The 18,407-nt window shown below is 38.8% G+C and overlaps 1 protein-coding gene across 1 annotated transcript in view; it reads right to left on the bottom strand.

The window, feature by feature from the left end:
• schip1 (schwannomin interacting protein 1) overlaps positions 1 to 18,407 on the bottom strand; it is a 209,430-nt gene that overhangs the window by 130,508 nt on the left and 60,515 nt on the right. Inside the window, exons 6-8 of the mRNA XM_072392349.1 lie at positions 11,626 to 11,690; positions 11,351 to 11,422; positions 10,622 to 10,757 (exon numbers count right to left, since the gene is read on the bottom strand). Of these exons, the coding sequence (XP_072248450.1) occupies positions 10,622 to 10,757; positions 11,351 to 11,422; positions 11,626 to 11,690 (273 nt within the window). The remainder of the gene's footprint in view (positions 1 to 10,621; positions 10,758 to 11,350; positions 11,423 to 11,625; positions 11,691 to 18,407) is intronic.

Below are 18,407 nucleotides of genomic sequence, written 5' to 3'. Positions count from 1 at the left end.
AGCCTTCTTTTTTTGGACAACACCGAATCAGGCAATTTTGCTTGCCAGGTTGTAACTTTTACTTTTTTCTTCTTTGAAAAACTCTGTGTGCTTCTGATTGTTATCAAGCTGAAATATTCCTCCTCTGCCAAACTTCTCAAGGTTGGGCATCATCTTATCAGCCAATTACATACATGCACAAGCGTTCATGGTGCCATTTGTGAATGTCTTCTCCCCAACACGTTTGCACTCAAGCAGCCTCACATAGGCATTCCCACCTCTGTGCTTCACTGTGGCAGTCCTGGACAGGTTCACACTAAACATGATCGACACTATCTGATTTGAACAAGATAATCTTCGTTTCACCTCACCAGAAAGTGTACTCCTTACACTGATCAGGCTCTCCTCAATGGTCTTTAGTGAAGTTACATTTTTCAATTTTGTGCTGACCACCATGCTGAACCTCTATGGACAGCAGCCTTTGTCCTTAGAAGGTGACTGTATACTCCACACTGGCTGATATATTTTTTTTAAGGAATATGATTTTCATTAATAACCTCCATGCCAAGTCTGAAACACTTGTCTATCTGAGTTAAAGCACTAAACTGTGCAAGCAGTGCAGTTTCAGTCTGAATAAAGGCCCATGTCTCTAAACAGAAACATCTAGTGAATTCAGTTTCAGTGATCCCAGACTATCTAACTCTCGTGTTGGTACTCACAGGTGTTTCACCGACTTTCTATTTTTTTGAGTTGGACATGGAAATGGTCCAAACTATCAATACACTCTCTGAACCATTTATGTTTGATTGTCAATAAGAGTTAATACAGTGTTGCTAAATTAAAAATACATCAAACTAACTTATTAATTGAAGGGTGAAACTATTTAGAATAATATCAGGTTTAATATGTAGATATTGCACTGTGTTGCACCCATGGCTGTTGTACACTATATGAACAGATGACACTATTTTCATTTTAAACTTCACTAATTTCATTGGTAGATTTTTCTCTTTATCTGCTTCATAATCATTTCCTATATGTAGAAATCATCACTAAGATGGATTTTACTGGTTGAGAGCGTTGGGTTAAGGGGGAAAGTGAAGAGGGGAGAAAGAGACCAAATGAGAGGACGCCTCCACTCCATCTATTCATTAATCACAAATCAGTTTATTTTTCTCTGGAGACCAGACCACAGTAGGAAGGAGAATAGACTTTTTTTCTCCCTTCTTTTTTTATCTCTCTTCTGTTCAATACATTTCTCTACTTTCTTCTCCCCAGGATTTCTCCACTCTCTAAATGCCAAACCAATAAACCGAGAAACAAAATCCCCTTCGTCTCTCTCATTCTCAAACAGACTGCATGTTCAGTATTTTAATAAAAAATCACAGCTTAGATGGTCACATTTGAGAGAGCATATACACACACTCAAATACATACAGACATATACACAACAGTTCATGTCTGGTATGCGTGCTGTCTTTTATACTTCCAGAGTCGGTTTAGTGTAACCTACTGTTCCACAGCTCAGCAGCCGCTGTGACTATTAGTGGGATCTCACAGGGCTGAATAAGCAGTGGGATTGTTCAAGTTGAATAACAACACGGAGAACTCCTCAGAAAAATCAGTTCAGACCTGGCAGAGAAAAAAAAAACAGACGCAGGGCAGGAGAGAATGCTGTCATTTTGACAAGAAACAGGCAACAGAAGGCGTAGAAAAATCGAAGACAGAAGTTCTTCATGAGGGAAAAAGCAGGGCATAGCAGTGAAATAATTTAATTTACCCTTCATTCCTTTGTTGATCTCTACTAAGTAATAAACACCATGGTGGCACATCCAATTACAGAGCGGTTAATCCTCCATTTTATATTCTAAAGACAAATTTGTCCTTTTATGAGCACATATATATGACCTTGCTCCACAACATAAACGGCACTATGATATATTCAGCAATGAGTAACCTACAATGTAAGGCAAAATAAAATAAGAGAGTTGTATTCAAGTAGAAGCATATAAAACCTTAATCTATTTAACATTCATATCTCTCCTCCTCAATACTCTCTTACACACATTGATATTAACTTAATCTGTGGTTGGCAAACCACTGGTGTCAAGAGTGAAGACACATGCACACACACAAACAGTTGCACTAACCTCATTTTGTCATTTTTAAGCTGCCCTAGGAATACTTTGCACACACAGACCCTCAAAAGTTGACTATTTTTGGTATTGCGGTTCACATGTGAAAGGAACACAGAATAATAGGTATTCTGAGTGGCTGTGAGTGCAACGTATGCTTGGATATTTTAGTTTGCCACCTTGAGTCCCAGTTGAAGTGAGGCAGCTGGGGCAGAGAGGGGAGAGGATAATGATCCTGCTGATAATGGAGGAGTGGAATCTGGTTAAATGAGGCTGGATATGAACAGTGCTGCAGGCTGTTCCTTTGCACCCTGTGTCTCACACATACTCACACACACACCCACACATCTCACAGCTCAAGAGGTATCATGTAAGTGAAAAATCATGTAACTTACAAATGAATGGTAACACACTTCTCCTTGCATCTTTTCTCAGTATGTGCCCATGTGCATGTGAGTGCTCAGATTTAGGTGTGAGGCTCAGAGCATGCACACTGATGCTACCCCTATCAATAAGACATTGTCATCACCTGCATAAGTCATTGGATGTCAGCAGGGAGTGCAAAGCAGGTTTTACCCTCACCTGGATTAAATGTTGCTTAAGTGGGGAGACAAATGCACTGCCAGCGCAGAATTACTTTTTACTTTTTAACTCAAAGAGTTTAACTCAAGTCTTTGAAATCATTTTTACAATTCAGGCATCTCATTCAAATCAGACAATATAACAAGTTTACATAATTAATTACTAGAAGTTATGTTAAGTTTACACATGTTGTAAGACATGTGCCAAAAGAGATTTAATATTTCATAAAATGACTGCTTAAATGGACGAAAAGCTAAATATAGATAAAGAAATAACTATTTTTATGTAACTTAGCAGATTTCAGATCTTGGTTTGATAATAAATAATCTAAAAATCCTCTATTTCGAACATTCACAAAAAGCTTGCATTGTAAATGTAAAAATAATTCATAAACTGAATGATCCACTAAAAACTTTGTAGATCTTAGGTGGATGACACTTTGGAGCATGTGGCTAATCTGGCCTTGATTACAGTACCAGAAACCACCATCAATAGATTCCAAAGCAAAGATGAGTCATAATTGTATCAGTCAACTGTATCAGCGATTTTTCATATCACCAAACGGGCATCAATAATCAATTATATCCGTGTGACTGAGCAAATGCAGATTGGTGAGATAATGTTGTGGTGGCTGTGGGATAGTTAATACAGACAGATGCTGTCCATTGTCCCTTTGTCTTCTTTTTGGAAAACAGGACAATGTGAAAATGTTGGGGAAAAAAATAAATAAATCAAAGGAACAACATACAGTTTACATCCTATCATCTTATGCAGCACAGTACAACATAAAGGTTTTGTCTTGGCATTTGTTTTTACTTTTCCAATTAGTGTTAGTAAAATTATTAAATTAGTTAGTTAAACAATAACTAATGTTGGACAATAGCTTGATGCAGCAACTTCAGACTTTATATAAGTGGGAACATCCTCTCTTTCTTTTCTTTCTTCACTACTTTAACTCTGTTCTGGAGTCTCATGTCAAAACAATCTGGTCCACATAATGTGCTGTTTTGGGAAGCCTTGTCAGCTCTTTGAGCAGACTGGACAACCGCAATTATCCAGGTCTATTCTCCATTTAGATCTGTATAGATGTGCATTCTTATATATATAAATACATATAAATACATCACGTGTTCAGGTTTTATGGGTGTCTTATTAATCTTATTAAGATTACGTAGTAGAAATGACAGCAGCTATTTAGAGCCTGGAAAATGAATAGAATAAAATTAGACTAGTTCTCTTACAGTCACATGAATTCACAAACAGTTTATTTGACTTGAATTTACTTTAATTGTGATAAATGATTGATTTGGATGTCTGAAAAACAGAAAATCATTATTGTGACAGAAAAAAATGCTGTACATTTAAAACAGGCACTGCACAATGATAGACTGCCATTCTCATACAAGAATTAGTTCGACTAAATACTACACTGAGTGTGTGTGTTGTAGCATAAGTGAGGTCACTAAAATGTATGCTGGGAGGAAAACTGTACTTATTAGTTTATTAGTTTAGGTCAGCCTTGCCTAATACTGCTGTCGTGCATTTTTTGGTACCACAGACATATTCACAGCTAACCAATAAAGCCCGTTGAGGATAAAAAAAAATAAGGAGAGAGGACATTTAAAAATAGAAGGCAGGCTGGAAAAACCCAGCAGCTTGTTCACAAGTCTGACGTCATGCTGAAGCACTTTAATATTTTATTCAAGTGTCATGAAATTAAAAGGCTCAAGGAGAAAAGGCGAAGGAGGAACGATGGAAGAACACAGTGAGAGAAGGAAATGGAAAGAAGAGAGATAAGATTGTGAATTAACAGCACCTCACCTCCCTTTTAATTACAAATTAAAAAATTTTTTTGATATATTATCATAAACGAAGAGGCTCTTAAATGGTATTATAAGACTGAAAAAGAAGGGGGTGTTTGCAAATTTTGAATGTCCTCTACATAACAGTCTCAAGAGTGCCGGCAGTTCCAGCAATTAGCATAACATTTTCTGAAAATGCACATCCTGAAACCAGCTTTATACGGTAATTGATATTGAACTGAGATACCTTTCAGACTAGAGAACGGAACCATTGTGATACAGGTTTTTAATGGACCTGGACTCCTCCCTGCTAGTCTGTCACAACAAAGTGCAAAGAACAGTGACCTCCTGTGGAAAGTGATGGGTAATACAGAAGCAACATGACGTCACTCTGAAGCAAGAGCACTTACCATTTGTAAACAACTGTCCCACAGGCATAATGTAGGTTCCAAAGCACAATAACACAGTTCCTAGACTGACTTAAAATTTGCTCTAGCTGGCTGTTCAAAGTATGTCATGTGTGCATTGAAATTATCCTTGGTTTGATTGAAACTCAGTGTACATTAAGACCCACACTCATGCTCTAAATACTATTCAGACACACACATATCACATCAAGCATGTCACATACTGATAACAAGTATTACACACTTCAGCGGGCGGATGACATGACATGTCCCAGGTGTGAAAGGGTCCATGTTTGACCTGACATTATGCTGGCAGGTGATTAGCAGGAAGTCAGACCTCGCTGCCCCCCATCAGACATTGTTACACAGAAGGTTCCATCTCCTTAATTCATAATTATAGGAGTCATATGATTGTCCTTCACATATCTGCGGGGTGGTTGATACATATACAAAGAAACTTGGCTGAAGCATATGGACAGAGATTAATATTAATATTTTTTAAAGTTAGCTGTGTATGTTCCAGCCGGGAGCAATTACATTCAGCAGCATCCAGATCTAGAGCCAGTCTCTGTCTATATTATGTGGTGATGGTGTGTTGTGAGGTCATTAATGATTCTGTCAATCAGTACCTTGGCTGGTGTGTCACAGCAGTCCTCTTACATCCCATCAGGGCTGTCACTCTGCCCAGCCCAGCTCAGACACAACATAGACCCTGCACACCCACACCTGCACCAACACCATGCAGCACATCTTATCTAGGTGAGAGATTATGACACGAGGGATTATGTCAATGAAATCAACAGCCTACAGACGCAGTATCACTCGTGAGGAATAAAAACAGATTATAAACCCACGTATATGATGCCTTTTCAATCAATTTGCACCTAATGAAAAGAAACGATTAAATGTGAACTGCCTCTATGAAGCTTCAATAAACCCAAACTAATTCAAGGCAATCCTTAATCTCCTGACCTAGGCTTTTTTTTTTGCATTGTCCCTGGTATTACAGTAACAGGATTGTAAAAAGCATTGGCTCCAGTTACACCCACCCTCCAGTGATCAAGAGACTGGTGGGGGTTAGCATTAATTTCAAAAGCCTTATGTTTCATTTGCATAATTACCATAAATCATTGCAGGGATTCTGTGCTCCACAGTGGAGGGGAAGGTGGGAAAGGCCACTGGGAAAAGGCAATGTTTGGAAGGGTGACAGCATGTTACAGGCTGCTGACTTAGCTGGTGCTGTGCTGGTTAAGAATAATATTGTAGCTCTTAAAATAATGCTGAGAAAATTGCATGTCCTCATGGTACCAGGAAAATGGAAGGTTTACTCAGAATCTCTACATGAGCTAGTGGACCATAACAAAAGAATTGGTTATTGCTTGCGGTCCCAGAGATTGTTGAATTGCAAATTCATTTCAACACAATATGTCAAGTCTAAAAAATTAGACCTTAGCGTCTTCCATTTTAAACTGCTTTCCTTGAAGTGAGCACAATCACATTAAGACTACTAACTAAAACCCATTTCATTTGTCTATCTGTCTGCAAATAGTACACCATAACGTTGATGAACAGTAACTACAACATAAGAGGGGCACAATGAGTCTGCAGGGCACCCACCATTGCACCGTGCTGTTAGAGAACTGTATGTGACCTCCGCTGCTTTCTTCCATGTACCGGCTCATGCAGAAAATAACAAAAAAAAAAATTGCAGGATTAGAATTATTTGTGCTCTATGAAAGAGCAACATTTTGTGCCCTGCACTGGATTAGAAGGGTGAAACCAACAGGATGGGTTAAATGCTTTGATACAGGGTACTTTGACACAGGGTACAAGCTGTGCAGCCTGCTGGCTCACTAATCTGCTGAAGCTGTAACACACTGTATTGGGATGAATTAGAGACAGCCACAGAAAAGTCAGTGGGTTATTTCAGGACAACTCCAAGAAGACCCAGGGGTTAACTCGAGAAGCTAAATTGGGAGTGCAATACTGCTGAATGTCTCATATCTCTCAGCTGCTTTATGCACCTGTGCTGTACATAAGAAGGTGATATACAGTAACCCCATGAAAGTTCTCTAAACTTTGCCTAGCCTATTTTATCTCTCCTACCAGGCTTCCACAGCTTCAGCTGCTACAGCAGCTGCCTGACACGATAAAACCAAGAGAACAGTAGGAGAAAGAGGAAGTGATAAAGAGACAGATTGAAACACAGAGAGAAGCATGCAGAGACGCTCCGAGAGAGACATATAGAGTAGAAAACAATAAAAACAGACATTAAATATGAAAGAGGAAGGCAAAAATAAACTATGACATCTCAGAAAAAGGTAGAGGGGAGTGGTAAGAGAGTGCTGATGGAGGGGGCAGAGACGGAGATGCAGGACAGCTGGCAGACAGGGAGGGTGGCTTTGGTCTGCTCAGCCCAGCCTCACTGCACCTCGGATGGACAGATGGGCCAATTTGCCCCTCTGTGTCCTTCACCAGTCAATACACACATGCATTTACAGATGTTCAGTAGAACACACATCTGGTTTTTACATATCTACAAACAAAACAAATTCTATTCAATCGTCACATGTAACTACCGTTGAAGAATATGTTGTGACCTGATTTTAGGTACTGTTAATTTTGTAGGATACAGGCCATGATATACTAAAATGGAGATGGATGACCAAAACAAGCCAAGTTCTGTATTCGAATGCACACAGTAGGCAAAATTTCACTTGAATTGTATTGCCTCTGAGATCTTGAGGCTGCTGTAATCCCAAAAATGTCAATATTTGCTTTCAGCACTCCTCAGACAGTTAACAAAAAAACCAAAACAATGTGATACAGGGCCTCCCTCTAGTGTCTAAACTCTGCTACTACATCAAAGAGCCTAAATCAGCACCAAAGCAAAGGACAGCTCCTATACTCAAAATTCAAGGGCTAAAAACTTGAGACAGCAAACTGAACTATACTCTGTGGAGGCCTCATGTTTTATCAATGATAAAACAAATATCTTGTGTAGACTTAAGAGCTTCTGGGAGAAGCCTCTCTGGATGCCTGTTTTCATCCTCATTTCTCAAGTAATTTAGTGGCAACCCTGCTAGGAAAACATTTACCCAGTCTCCAAACAGTATTGATTGATGTGTGGTAATAAAAACACATCTATCTTCTAGACAGTCTAAAATTGAGGCAGCAGTAGTCTTTGTGTCTATGTGTGTGAGAGTGTCCTCACCCTTGTGTGTGTGTACTTGTAGGTGGTCGGCTGACTGTGTTGATGCGGCACTGTATTATGAAACAATAAAATTTAGACAGCTGATTCATATCTGAGCATAAAAGCCACAGTTTTGTTAGGTTGTCTTTTAATGAAACCTATAATTTTTACCTCCCTCTGTGGTGTTGCTATAGCGAAGAGAGCTAGATCATAAAGAGAGATATCCAAGGCTTCTCTGTTTTGCAAGATTGCCATGGCAATGAGTGAGCCGAGTAACAGTGTGAAAGATCATTTGCACATTTAAGAGTTGCAGTCAACCAAATCTTTCGGCTGGGAACAGTGGGCTCAATCCTCTTGAAAACATACCCAGACAAGGCCCTAGTTTCACACATGCACACAAACTCACACACCTGATGAGGGTCATGCAGCAAGCTTTTGTCAAAGACTGATGTTATAGTCACAGAGGTTCGAAATCCAATCACTTTAGCGATGGCTTCCGCATCACTGTGTCTCGAGAAAATATGACTCCATCTCTTGTGATTGCGTGTGTCTGTGTGTTGAGAATGTATTGCTGGGTCAACAGAAATCAAACTGTTAGAAATTCAAACATGGCCGAGCTGTCTCGACCTGCAAAAGCATTACTGCAATGAAAGATTAGAAAAATGCGAGAGATACTCAGAGAAAGACATTGTGAAGCGAGACAGCATTAAGATGATATAGAATATATTCTTGGACTATTGCAATCTATCAGGTTTTAAAACAAGAAATGAAATCACACAGTTTGAAAGGAGAGACAGGGCTTCCTTTTCTCAAGGCAAAGAGCAGATGCACAGTATCAGCACATTCAACCAGTGAGCTAACGTCTGGTTTTCATCTTCCTCTCCTCAATGCTGCTCTCCATCTTCCTTGACCTTAGGGTCTTAATGCATACACACCCTCACTCTCGGTTCCTCTCAGTGATGATCATCTGCCCTTGTCAGCAGGTCTAAGTCACTGAGCTAAGCATTTCCCTGCCATCCCAAAGGATCTCAAACACAACCAGTGTCTATTACGTGTGTGTGTGTGTGTTTCATGTGTGTGTGTAAACAATCCTTTATGACTTTATCCACAACCTTCGTGGCTTGTATACTCACTGCCTGCTGCACTGGTTACCTGACAGCCCTGAAGCACGTTTTTATTTCTGCAGCCCCCCACTTGGAATTCTCTTCACTCATAATTGATCTGACTCTGCTTTTATCCACAAGAATCCAAACCAAACAGTCTCCTTCAGCGGAAACTGAGTAGACAAGTACCAACTAAGTGTGCTTATACGCTCAAGTCTCCCAGCCGTCTCTGAGATTTAACCTGCCTGTTGACTTCAGGCTCAGAGATTAGTAGGGAGGAGTACAGACACTTGTTATTCTACCAGTAGGCTCCAGAGTAAAGTCAGTATAGAATTACAATGACCACAACAGATTCAGGAGAAAAAAATCAGAGGGATTTAGTGTGGTGTGGTTAAATGCAAGGCGGAAAGTCGTGCTGAATGAGAAGGGCCTTTCCGCTGATTTTCATTTATAGGGTGCTTTTGCTGGAAGAGAGTGTGTGTTTGTCTGTGTGTAAGTGAGATTACATCCTTCTATATTTGCTCTTCGGAAAAGACTGGTCATTCAATTGCACAGAAGAGAAATTACCTGAAAGTGTTGCCTCCTTCTGGACAAGAATGGGACTACATACACATTACACCAGGCAATAAAACACTTGGAACACTCCAATATCTTATGTATTGCTTATCAATATCTTATGTTATGCATGTTAAAGTAAGTGATTCACTTGGAATTATGAGCATTTATGTTTAACTTTGTCTGGTCAGGTCTTTATCAAGTCAAGGCATACATGTATTTTTGTCAATCAAATATAACTTCCTATTCCTTAGTGATTTCAACTAAAGCAAATTGGTGTCAAGAGTTGTAAAGTCCCAACTCTGATTAGTAAAGTCGAACTGTTGGTTAGAGTGACATGGCATTATGATAAACACTTTAAGCTGTTTTTTTCCTCCAAACGAACAGCTTCTGCTGATGTCTAACAAAAAGACCAATGATCAAGAATTGTTGATTTGCATATGGCTTGAAGGCATTACAAAGCAATCATTATGGTTTAGTACTGAGGCTGCTTTTCATAGAAGTGGGCATCCAGCTTGTCAAAAGGACAAAACAGAACACCTAAAAGCTTAAACAGATCACTGATATCTCTTAATATCGCTGTTCAGGAATCTGACATATAGACATCACTAAACAGACATGATATGAATGAATGTATAACAAGCTGTTGAGGAAACCAGTGAATTAAAATTTTATGCGACTGTTTTAGTGAACACGTGAAATTGATGTGCCCATTCACAGGCGCACCTAATCCACTGTCTGAGCAACATCACACACATCTTCAGATATGCAGCCGCCACAAACACTGTCACTCATGACATGTCATGTCATGTCCTCAGTATGCAGACTTCTCATGGAGAATTTGTTTGACACAAGCATGACTTACAGGGGTGCTGCCATCTGACAGGGTCATCATGCTGATCGACATGCTCATCTTGTCAGAGGAGGAGAGCGAGGGTGGGGAAGGGCTTCTTTTCTCTACTTCCTGTCTCTGCAGGAAGTCACGCCAAGCCCGCTGAATACTACAGGTATGGCGAAGGCACAGCAGAAAACAAAAACACATATGGATGATGATTTGGGCTTTCTGTAAGGTAAGTTCACTGTCAGTGAGAAGAATAAATGTTCTTACAATTTGATTATAGTTTCAAATAAACCAAAAACTTTGCCACTCTCCCCATTTATGCTGTAATACAACCTGGAGCAGTGGTTTTACAATTTCTCTTTCAAATTCAGCGATGAATACTTTTGGCCCTCATTACTGTACAGAGAGTGTACTAATGAGCTAGAGCAAGAGTGATTTACCATTAAAACCTTAGGCTGTTTCACATCAACAACTCTCTTGAGTAGAAAAGCCAGAATTAAAGGCAAGCAAGCATACAAGGCAATTTTGTGTTTTCTTTCTTGCTCTTTTTCAAATGTTAATTTTCTTGAGAAATTAATTTTTTCCTGACCCTGTAGCATTGATTTGAACCTCAGCTTTGTAAATACTGTCTTAGTGCATAGGTAAGAAATAAAGAAATGATGTATCTAAAAAAAAAAAAATTGGTACAAATGAAACTACATAAAATTCCACAATTTCTCCTTTTATCCTTTTATGGGTTTAAGATGTACTTACATCAACACCTTGGTCTCAATGGGGGGCAGGTTGATATTTATGTTGTTGTCAAGATCCGTAGTCAGATGATTACTGGGTAAGAGAAAAGGGAATAAGGATTAGGGGACACTCAGAGGATATGCACACCCATAAAAATCCAATCTGGGTTATCAGTAATTAAACAATGATGTGTACAGTCCCATGGACACAGAAATGTTTTTTTTGCAGAACCCCTGGAGCAGGCTGCTCATTCTGTCTCTGTGTTTACTATTGTGTGTGCCTGTGAGCAAACCCACCTCTGCAGTTGGAGACTTTTATCATTAACATGCTTGTAGCCATTCTGGAAGCTCTTCAGCTGATCCTGTGTAAGCGAGACAAGATGGATAAACAAAAAGTCCATGAGTCAGAAGAAAGCAGTTAACATCTCAGATATGATGCAGACTTCAGAGATGAAATGGGATCCCTGGAGTTTGTGAACATGCAAATATCAGGATGGGTGGTAGATCTGTGGTCATTTTGCTGAGCTGAGGGGGTGGACTGTCAGCATGTTGCTTAGGTCTGATGTTTACTTGCATGTGAAAATGGCAAAGCATGTGAAATAAGCTTCATCCATGTAGCTGCACCACCATCGTACAGATGTGGTAGACAGACTGAAGGCTGAGAAGTAAAACTTTACACTTTTACTAAATTGTCTTTTATCTCCCCTCTTCATTCTTCACAAGCTGCTCTCCTCCTCTTGGCTCCATTCTTGTGTTTTAATAGCGTTGTGTAATGAGGACAGGCCTGCCTCTACATAATTGAGCAGACTAATTCAATTACAAAGGAGCAGCAAAGTTTAAGTGGAGCAGTTCTTCCTGATGAGCGAAGGGGGTCACATCAGGGCACTGAGCATCTACCTCCTTCATCACAGTGTAGTTGCATGTGCTTGCAGTCAAATCCTTCACTATTATTTTAATTTCTGTTAGACTGGTCCTTCACTACATAATGACCTATACATTAAAAGGTGTTAAAACTAAAAAGCCAGGCAAAGGACTTAATAACATCTATTAAATGCACTATTACACAAAGATAAATGTTTATAGGCTACTACAGTGACTACTGCGTGTTTCGTTCTCTGGTGTTAAATATTCATTGCACTGCAGTCTAGATTCTGCCTATAAACGTCTTGGAAAAGGAGCGCTTTTGATGTAGAACAGAGGACACACAATTAAACAGTGTTTTACTTATTTTAATTTTAATGCAAACATACAAGCATCCCAAAATGATCTTGTTTCAGTGTTCAGGCAGTGTTTTTCTCATTACTTTTCCTTCAAGAAGGAACAAGAAGCTCATTAGACAAAATCAAGTACTTGGATTAGCAATCAATGATGCTTCAAGGGGATGTTTTATCTTTTGCTGTTTGTCTTGTCCTCTTTTTCTGCAATCAAAAGAGTATTGGGTGAAAGCATAACCGCAGCTTGACTAATGGATTCTTTATAACCCAAAACGCTTTTGAGTATCATCTCAGCCTTTCCAAATCTGTCTTGATGCTTTCCCCTTAAAAGACAATGCTCTCTATCACCGACACTGTCCATCAGTGTCACACGTTCACATCCAGTCAAAGCCTGAGACTTTTAAAAAAAGTGCCATTTGAGATTGTTTTAGACATACAGAGAGGAAAGAAAGACTGGATTTAAAAGACAAAATTAACTTAGAGTCAGGATGATCCAGAAGAAAAAGTTGGGTAGAGAAGAAGACACTAGACAGATAAATCAGCAAGCGACGATGACAGAGAGAAAGGGGAAGAATAAATGAGGACAGAAGATATGTGTCTGTGTGTGTGTGTGTCTGTGTGTGTGTGTGTGCGTGTGTGTGTGTGTGTGTGTGTGTGCGGGTATGATGTTCAAGGTAATGGAGTTGCTGGGAGACTGAACAAGCCGATCGTTTAAATTTCCCCTTAGAGTTACTGATGGCCCCATCATAGGCTTGGCCAGACAAACTATTAGCCCATCCTAGAAATAGGCACTCACATGCACACACACGCACACACACACACATTTAAGCACACAAACATATATAGATATACATGAATCTGGATGCATTCATTCACACATGGGCATGACCTCACACGGAGAAGAATCTCCATTTACCTCAACTCAACTTAAAGCCTCTGTCGTTCATTACAAAAATAGGTTATACTTTAAGGGGCAAATCTGATATTGTTTTTCGCCTTTTGAAAAGCCTCTTTTGGCATTAATGAGTTAGTTTACTAATGATGTCCAATAGTAATTTAGTGCCAGAAAGGTGCAGACAAGAAATCTAGTTGCCTTTTAGACAAGCTCCAAGTAGTTTGTGAGTTTCCCTTTTGATACGGAGAGTATGTAAATTAATCTCAGATTGCATGATTATTGACCACCAAAAAAAACCCCAACATGGCGATAGTAGTTGCTTTGCCATAGACACATAAATGTTTTGCAACACTGGAAAGAGAGGGAACGAGTGTGCAAATGGAGAAATTCTCCATTTTTGTAAATTCACTTGAATGCCAAAAGAAGACTTGTGTACCTGGAATGTCATTGTGCAGATTTTATTCCTTAAGTAAATTTAAAATGTCACCATTGTTATTTAGCTATATGTTAGGCTTTAATGACTCTTACTTACACATGTGGTCTCTGATCTTGGACCATAATAATAATAATAATGATAATAAAAATCTTATCTTAATCATTAGAGTCTTATGACACTCATGAGGCAGTTTGTTCTTTTATCAAAGCAGACCCAGTAAACAATGTTATTCAATAAAAATCTAAAAATCTTTATGCAATTCATTTCTATTTGCTTACTTCCATAACAAGCTATGGAAGATTTTTTCTTCTGGTTTGTGTATTCTGGTTTTACTGGCTACTCACATACAGGTTCATTTTACATCAATTCATCTCTTGTATCAATCACACTTTGGTAAACAAACAGTCTTCAACTGTCTAATACAGGGCTTTACCCTGACTTTAATGAATATGACATTGATGATGGAATCCTCAAATTTTCTTTGCCCTCTCATCATTTTTATCTTTTTATTATTGACTGTGTGTATGTGTGTGTATGTGTGAGTACGCACTTGCAAAACAGTAACTCCAACACTGATATCCGGCGGGCATTACTCACCACTTAAACAAAATCCTGACCTCAGCAGGACATTTACAATGATCTTAATACATGTTATTGATTTTATAATCTACACTAGTTTACATTTTGCAATTATTATGTATCAACCCAAAAGCTGAGTGTGCTGTCAAAGACCATTTATATTATCCTGTACAATAGTCTTCACTCCTGCTATCCATACTTGTATCTGTGTCATTTAATCTTAGTGGAGAACCTTTTCATCCCATTTCTGGGGTAAGAATGCCAAAAAAGTACCAGAACATAAACCAGAGGTTTGCATAATTTAGTGGGAGAGTCGACAGAAAATCTATAGTCATTTTGAGCTTTGGCAGTGCCAAGCAGGCTTGTATTGATTGGTGTGTGTGTGTGTGTGTGTGTGTATGTGAGTACAAATATGTGTGTTGGCTGATTTATGGTAGAGTTGGGGAGAGCCCAGAGAGAGGAATGCAGAGAGGAAGAGATGCTGACGTAGAGGAGACCTTGAACTCAGTGGATGTAACATAACAATAAAGGCAATAGAGCTAAAGAAGGCTACCACAAGACCTCGTCCAATATATCTCTTATCCCTTTCACCTTTCTTATCCACACCTCTTTCTTCCTTCATCAGTCTTTTTTTTACTATTAAAAACAAATTGAAATAAGACAGTTGGAAAATTTGAAAGATGGACAATAAAGGAATAAATTATTTGTTATTCACACTGTGACAAATTAGTTCATTTTGTACACGCTGTACACATGGTCATAAAGAATATGCTTGACACGACTGTCAATCACAATGGAGAGTTGAGTCGGGACCCAGTTCAAAGATATTTACAATAATCAGGTCTTCGGGAAGGCCAGATCCATTCAATTTAGACATTTTATACCAGTCTCTTTGATGAAAACCTTTTGCTTTTAGCCTGTAGATTCTGTAAGAACACAGCCACTTTGAACTACAGGTTCGGTTATTAAAGTCTGTTTCCAGGCATTGATCAAACCCTTGAAATTTATTCTGTTCATCAAATTTACATCAAAATGATTTAAGAGACTTTTCCATGAATATAGACTCTTAACACCAAAGCTAAATTTAATATGCAAGGATATATAAGCACAGACATTAGCACCACCTCATCACTCTACCGCTTGTAAGCAGCGTTCCCTTCTCTTTCACTGCTTAAGCAAGGACACCCATCCGTGGTCAGAGCCACTAGCGCTTCTGCTTCTTTAGTGAATACACAGGGCTGGTCAACACTGTTCAAGTATGTTTTTTCAAGCAGGAGAAAAGCATCCAGTGCTCCATTTGTTGTGGACTTACTTTGTCATAAGGTCTCGAAATATTGTGAAGGTTTTGATTTGTCAGATTAAAATGTGTTGAAAAGCTTTTATAACGTGCAATAAAATGATCTGGTCTTATGCATTTTTGTAACTCATTTTCACTTCACCTGTTCCTCCTTTCCTCTCACTCTGTATATGTCTTAGACACATTAAGCAGATCTGAAAAGAGTAGGCTGTTTGAAACACAGCCATACAGTCTATGAGCACAGCGAATGGGATTCCCAAACACATGAATCAGAGGAGAAAGCAGGAACACCACAGTGGAGGATCAGAGCTAAAATGAGTGCACACAGATGAGATGGGCCTCAGACTTGATTACATAAGCACATAGCTAATATTGTGTTTCTAGACTCTTATATTCCATAAGGTTTGTTCTAGATCCACAGTTCTAACAATTTAGCTCCATCTCGTAAGTTGACCAGACTGGCTGTTTACTAAAACCTGTCTGTTCAAATTTGTGATTTTGAGACAGCCAGTCTCAGTTATCATTTGATATTTTGATGCTGATGGATTTTCATCTGGAGCTTTATCTTTTACATCAAGCTGTTTATCCAGCATCATGTGTGTGCTGGACAACATGAATTTTGTACACAAGGTCAAAGAGGGTCCATATGAGTCAGGGTTCACAGGCTTAAAAGGAGTAACTTTAGACAAACTGACTGTTGCTTTCCTCTGCAGTGTTCAGAGGAAGCTTGTGACATGTTTTTTAATCATTTTGAGCAAATTAGTGATTTAAAACTGATCAGTGTAAATAAATGTCTTTGTTTTCAACTTACTATAAAAAAGTTGTCACTGCTGCAACACATAGATGCTTCCCGACTGTGTCCATTTTGCACTTGATCCATATCCATATATGTTCATATTTAATCAACAACCTGCAAGTGTTTGCCTTTTATCTTAAGAGCAACAAGCAGGTTTTCATGACTTATTGATATGCTGATTTGCACCACATTCTGATACAATCTCTTTGGGGCTATACTTGTTATTGTTCCAACATATATTTTTATTTTCATTTTTTGTTTTAACAGCTTCATATTTTTATTATTCTTTTATAGCATCCCAGTTATGTATGGTGTTCCTGCTGTATTGTTTTGAGACTAATATAATGTCTTAAAAGCTGGCTGCACATCACATTTTTCTATAATAGGACCCATAAAGGATGACACGACCTGGCTTGAATTCAAAGAAGAAAATCCCAATAGAATGAAAAGTGTACTTTAGTAACTTCTAGTAATAACTGCTAATCATTCAAGAGAAATAACCATATTTCTTTGATATATTTGGGCTGTTTCTTTGCTGGATGTTGCACAATTTGTGCTGCAGTTTAGTATTTGTGGAACAAACATGTGGTTCTTGTTGCATGAATATTTTGATCTCATCCATATCAAAGCCAATAGACTAAGCTTGGGCATTACTGATGCAAAATAGCTGTTTTTCTCAGGATCCAACAGAATACACTTCTGGTTGAGAAGGAAAGTTATGTGTTCATACAGCAATCAAAGGCTGTGCCAAACTGGAGATTCAACATGAAGCCAGGAGGGAGAGACTGAATGATACAAGGGTGAAGTTGGTGAAAGAATTAAGGGAGAAGAGAAGAAGAAAGTAGAGGAAAGAGGATATGGAGGTGAAAGAACAGCCTGCAGGCTGTGAAAGAATTAAACTGGACCAACTCCAGCAAGGCAGAGAAACAAAGAATAGGGAGAAATGCCCTTCCCAGGAAGTGGCCTTCATTTCTCCTGTACATGGGGTATAAATCTGTCCCTTCCACCTTCGACTGATCCACACACACTAACGCATGATTTAAATAGCTCTCCTGCTCCTTGAAATGCCCCCTTTGCTCAGTTCAGGAGAGAGAGAATAAGAGGAGACAAATGCACACAGAGAAAGAGATTATAAAAACAAAGTCATAATCCATTTCATCGCTGCACACGTTTTTTTTTTGCCAGTATCACTATCCTCTTCTTCTCTCACCGCAACATAGCCAACATTCTGTATATTCTCATGTTTTCTGTATGTCTACTTTCTTCTTGTATCTTCTTGTTTATCCTGTATGCGTTCCACAGTCTCTTAGTCTAAGATGACTTTCTTCTCCAGTACTTGATGAGCTTCATGATGTCAAGTGCTTGTAACAGACCAGCATTCAGCAGTCAGTCACTGTAAAAAGCTAACCAGCTGTGTGTCCTTTCCTGGCAAACTCAATTAACCCTGTCACACAGTGAAATGTTCATACACAAACTCGTTAACACTAATATAGAATAAACACACAAATATAATGTGCTTTTTGAACCTACAACCTACCTAGATAATTATGGTTAATTTATACAATGCAGACCTAAAATATGAAACATACCACATACTAATGAGTCAAATTTGAGAAGAATATCAAATATGATAAACCAAAGAAACCACTGCCAAGAAAAAAAAGTTAAGAAAAAAAAAATAAATCATGGGCCATACTTTTGTATATATTCTTAAGGTATTTACACTAAATATAGGCCTCATTTTACTCAGTTAACTAAGGGAGGGCTGAATTTGTTTACTGCACTTACTTTTGGGCAGTTTACCTAATGACAAAGGACAGTTGGTGGGACTGGAAATCTATCCTGGTGGTGATGAAACAAAC

The sequence above is a fragment of the Leuresthes tenuis genome, unplaced genomic scaffold (genome assembly GCF_036924035.1).
Source record: "Leuresthes tenuis unplaced genomic scaffold, fLeuTen1.0.hap1 SCAF_9, whole genome shotgun sequence".
In the NCBI taxonomy this organism is placed as follows: domain Eukaryota; kingdom Metazoa; phylum Chordata; class Actinopteri; order Atheriniformes; family Atherinopsidae; genus Leuresthes; species Leuresthes tenuis.
This window is presented reverse-complemented; position numbering and strand designations above follow the sequence as displayed.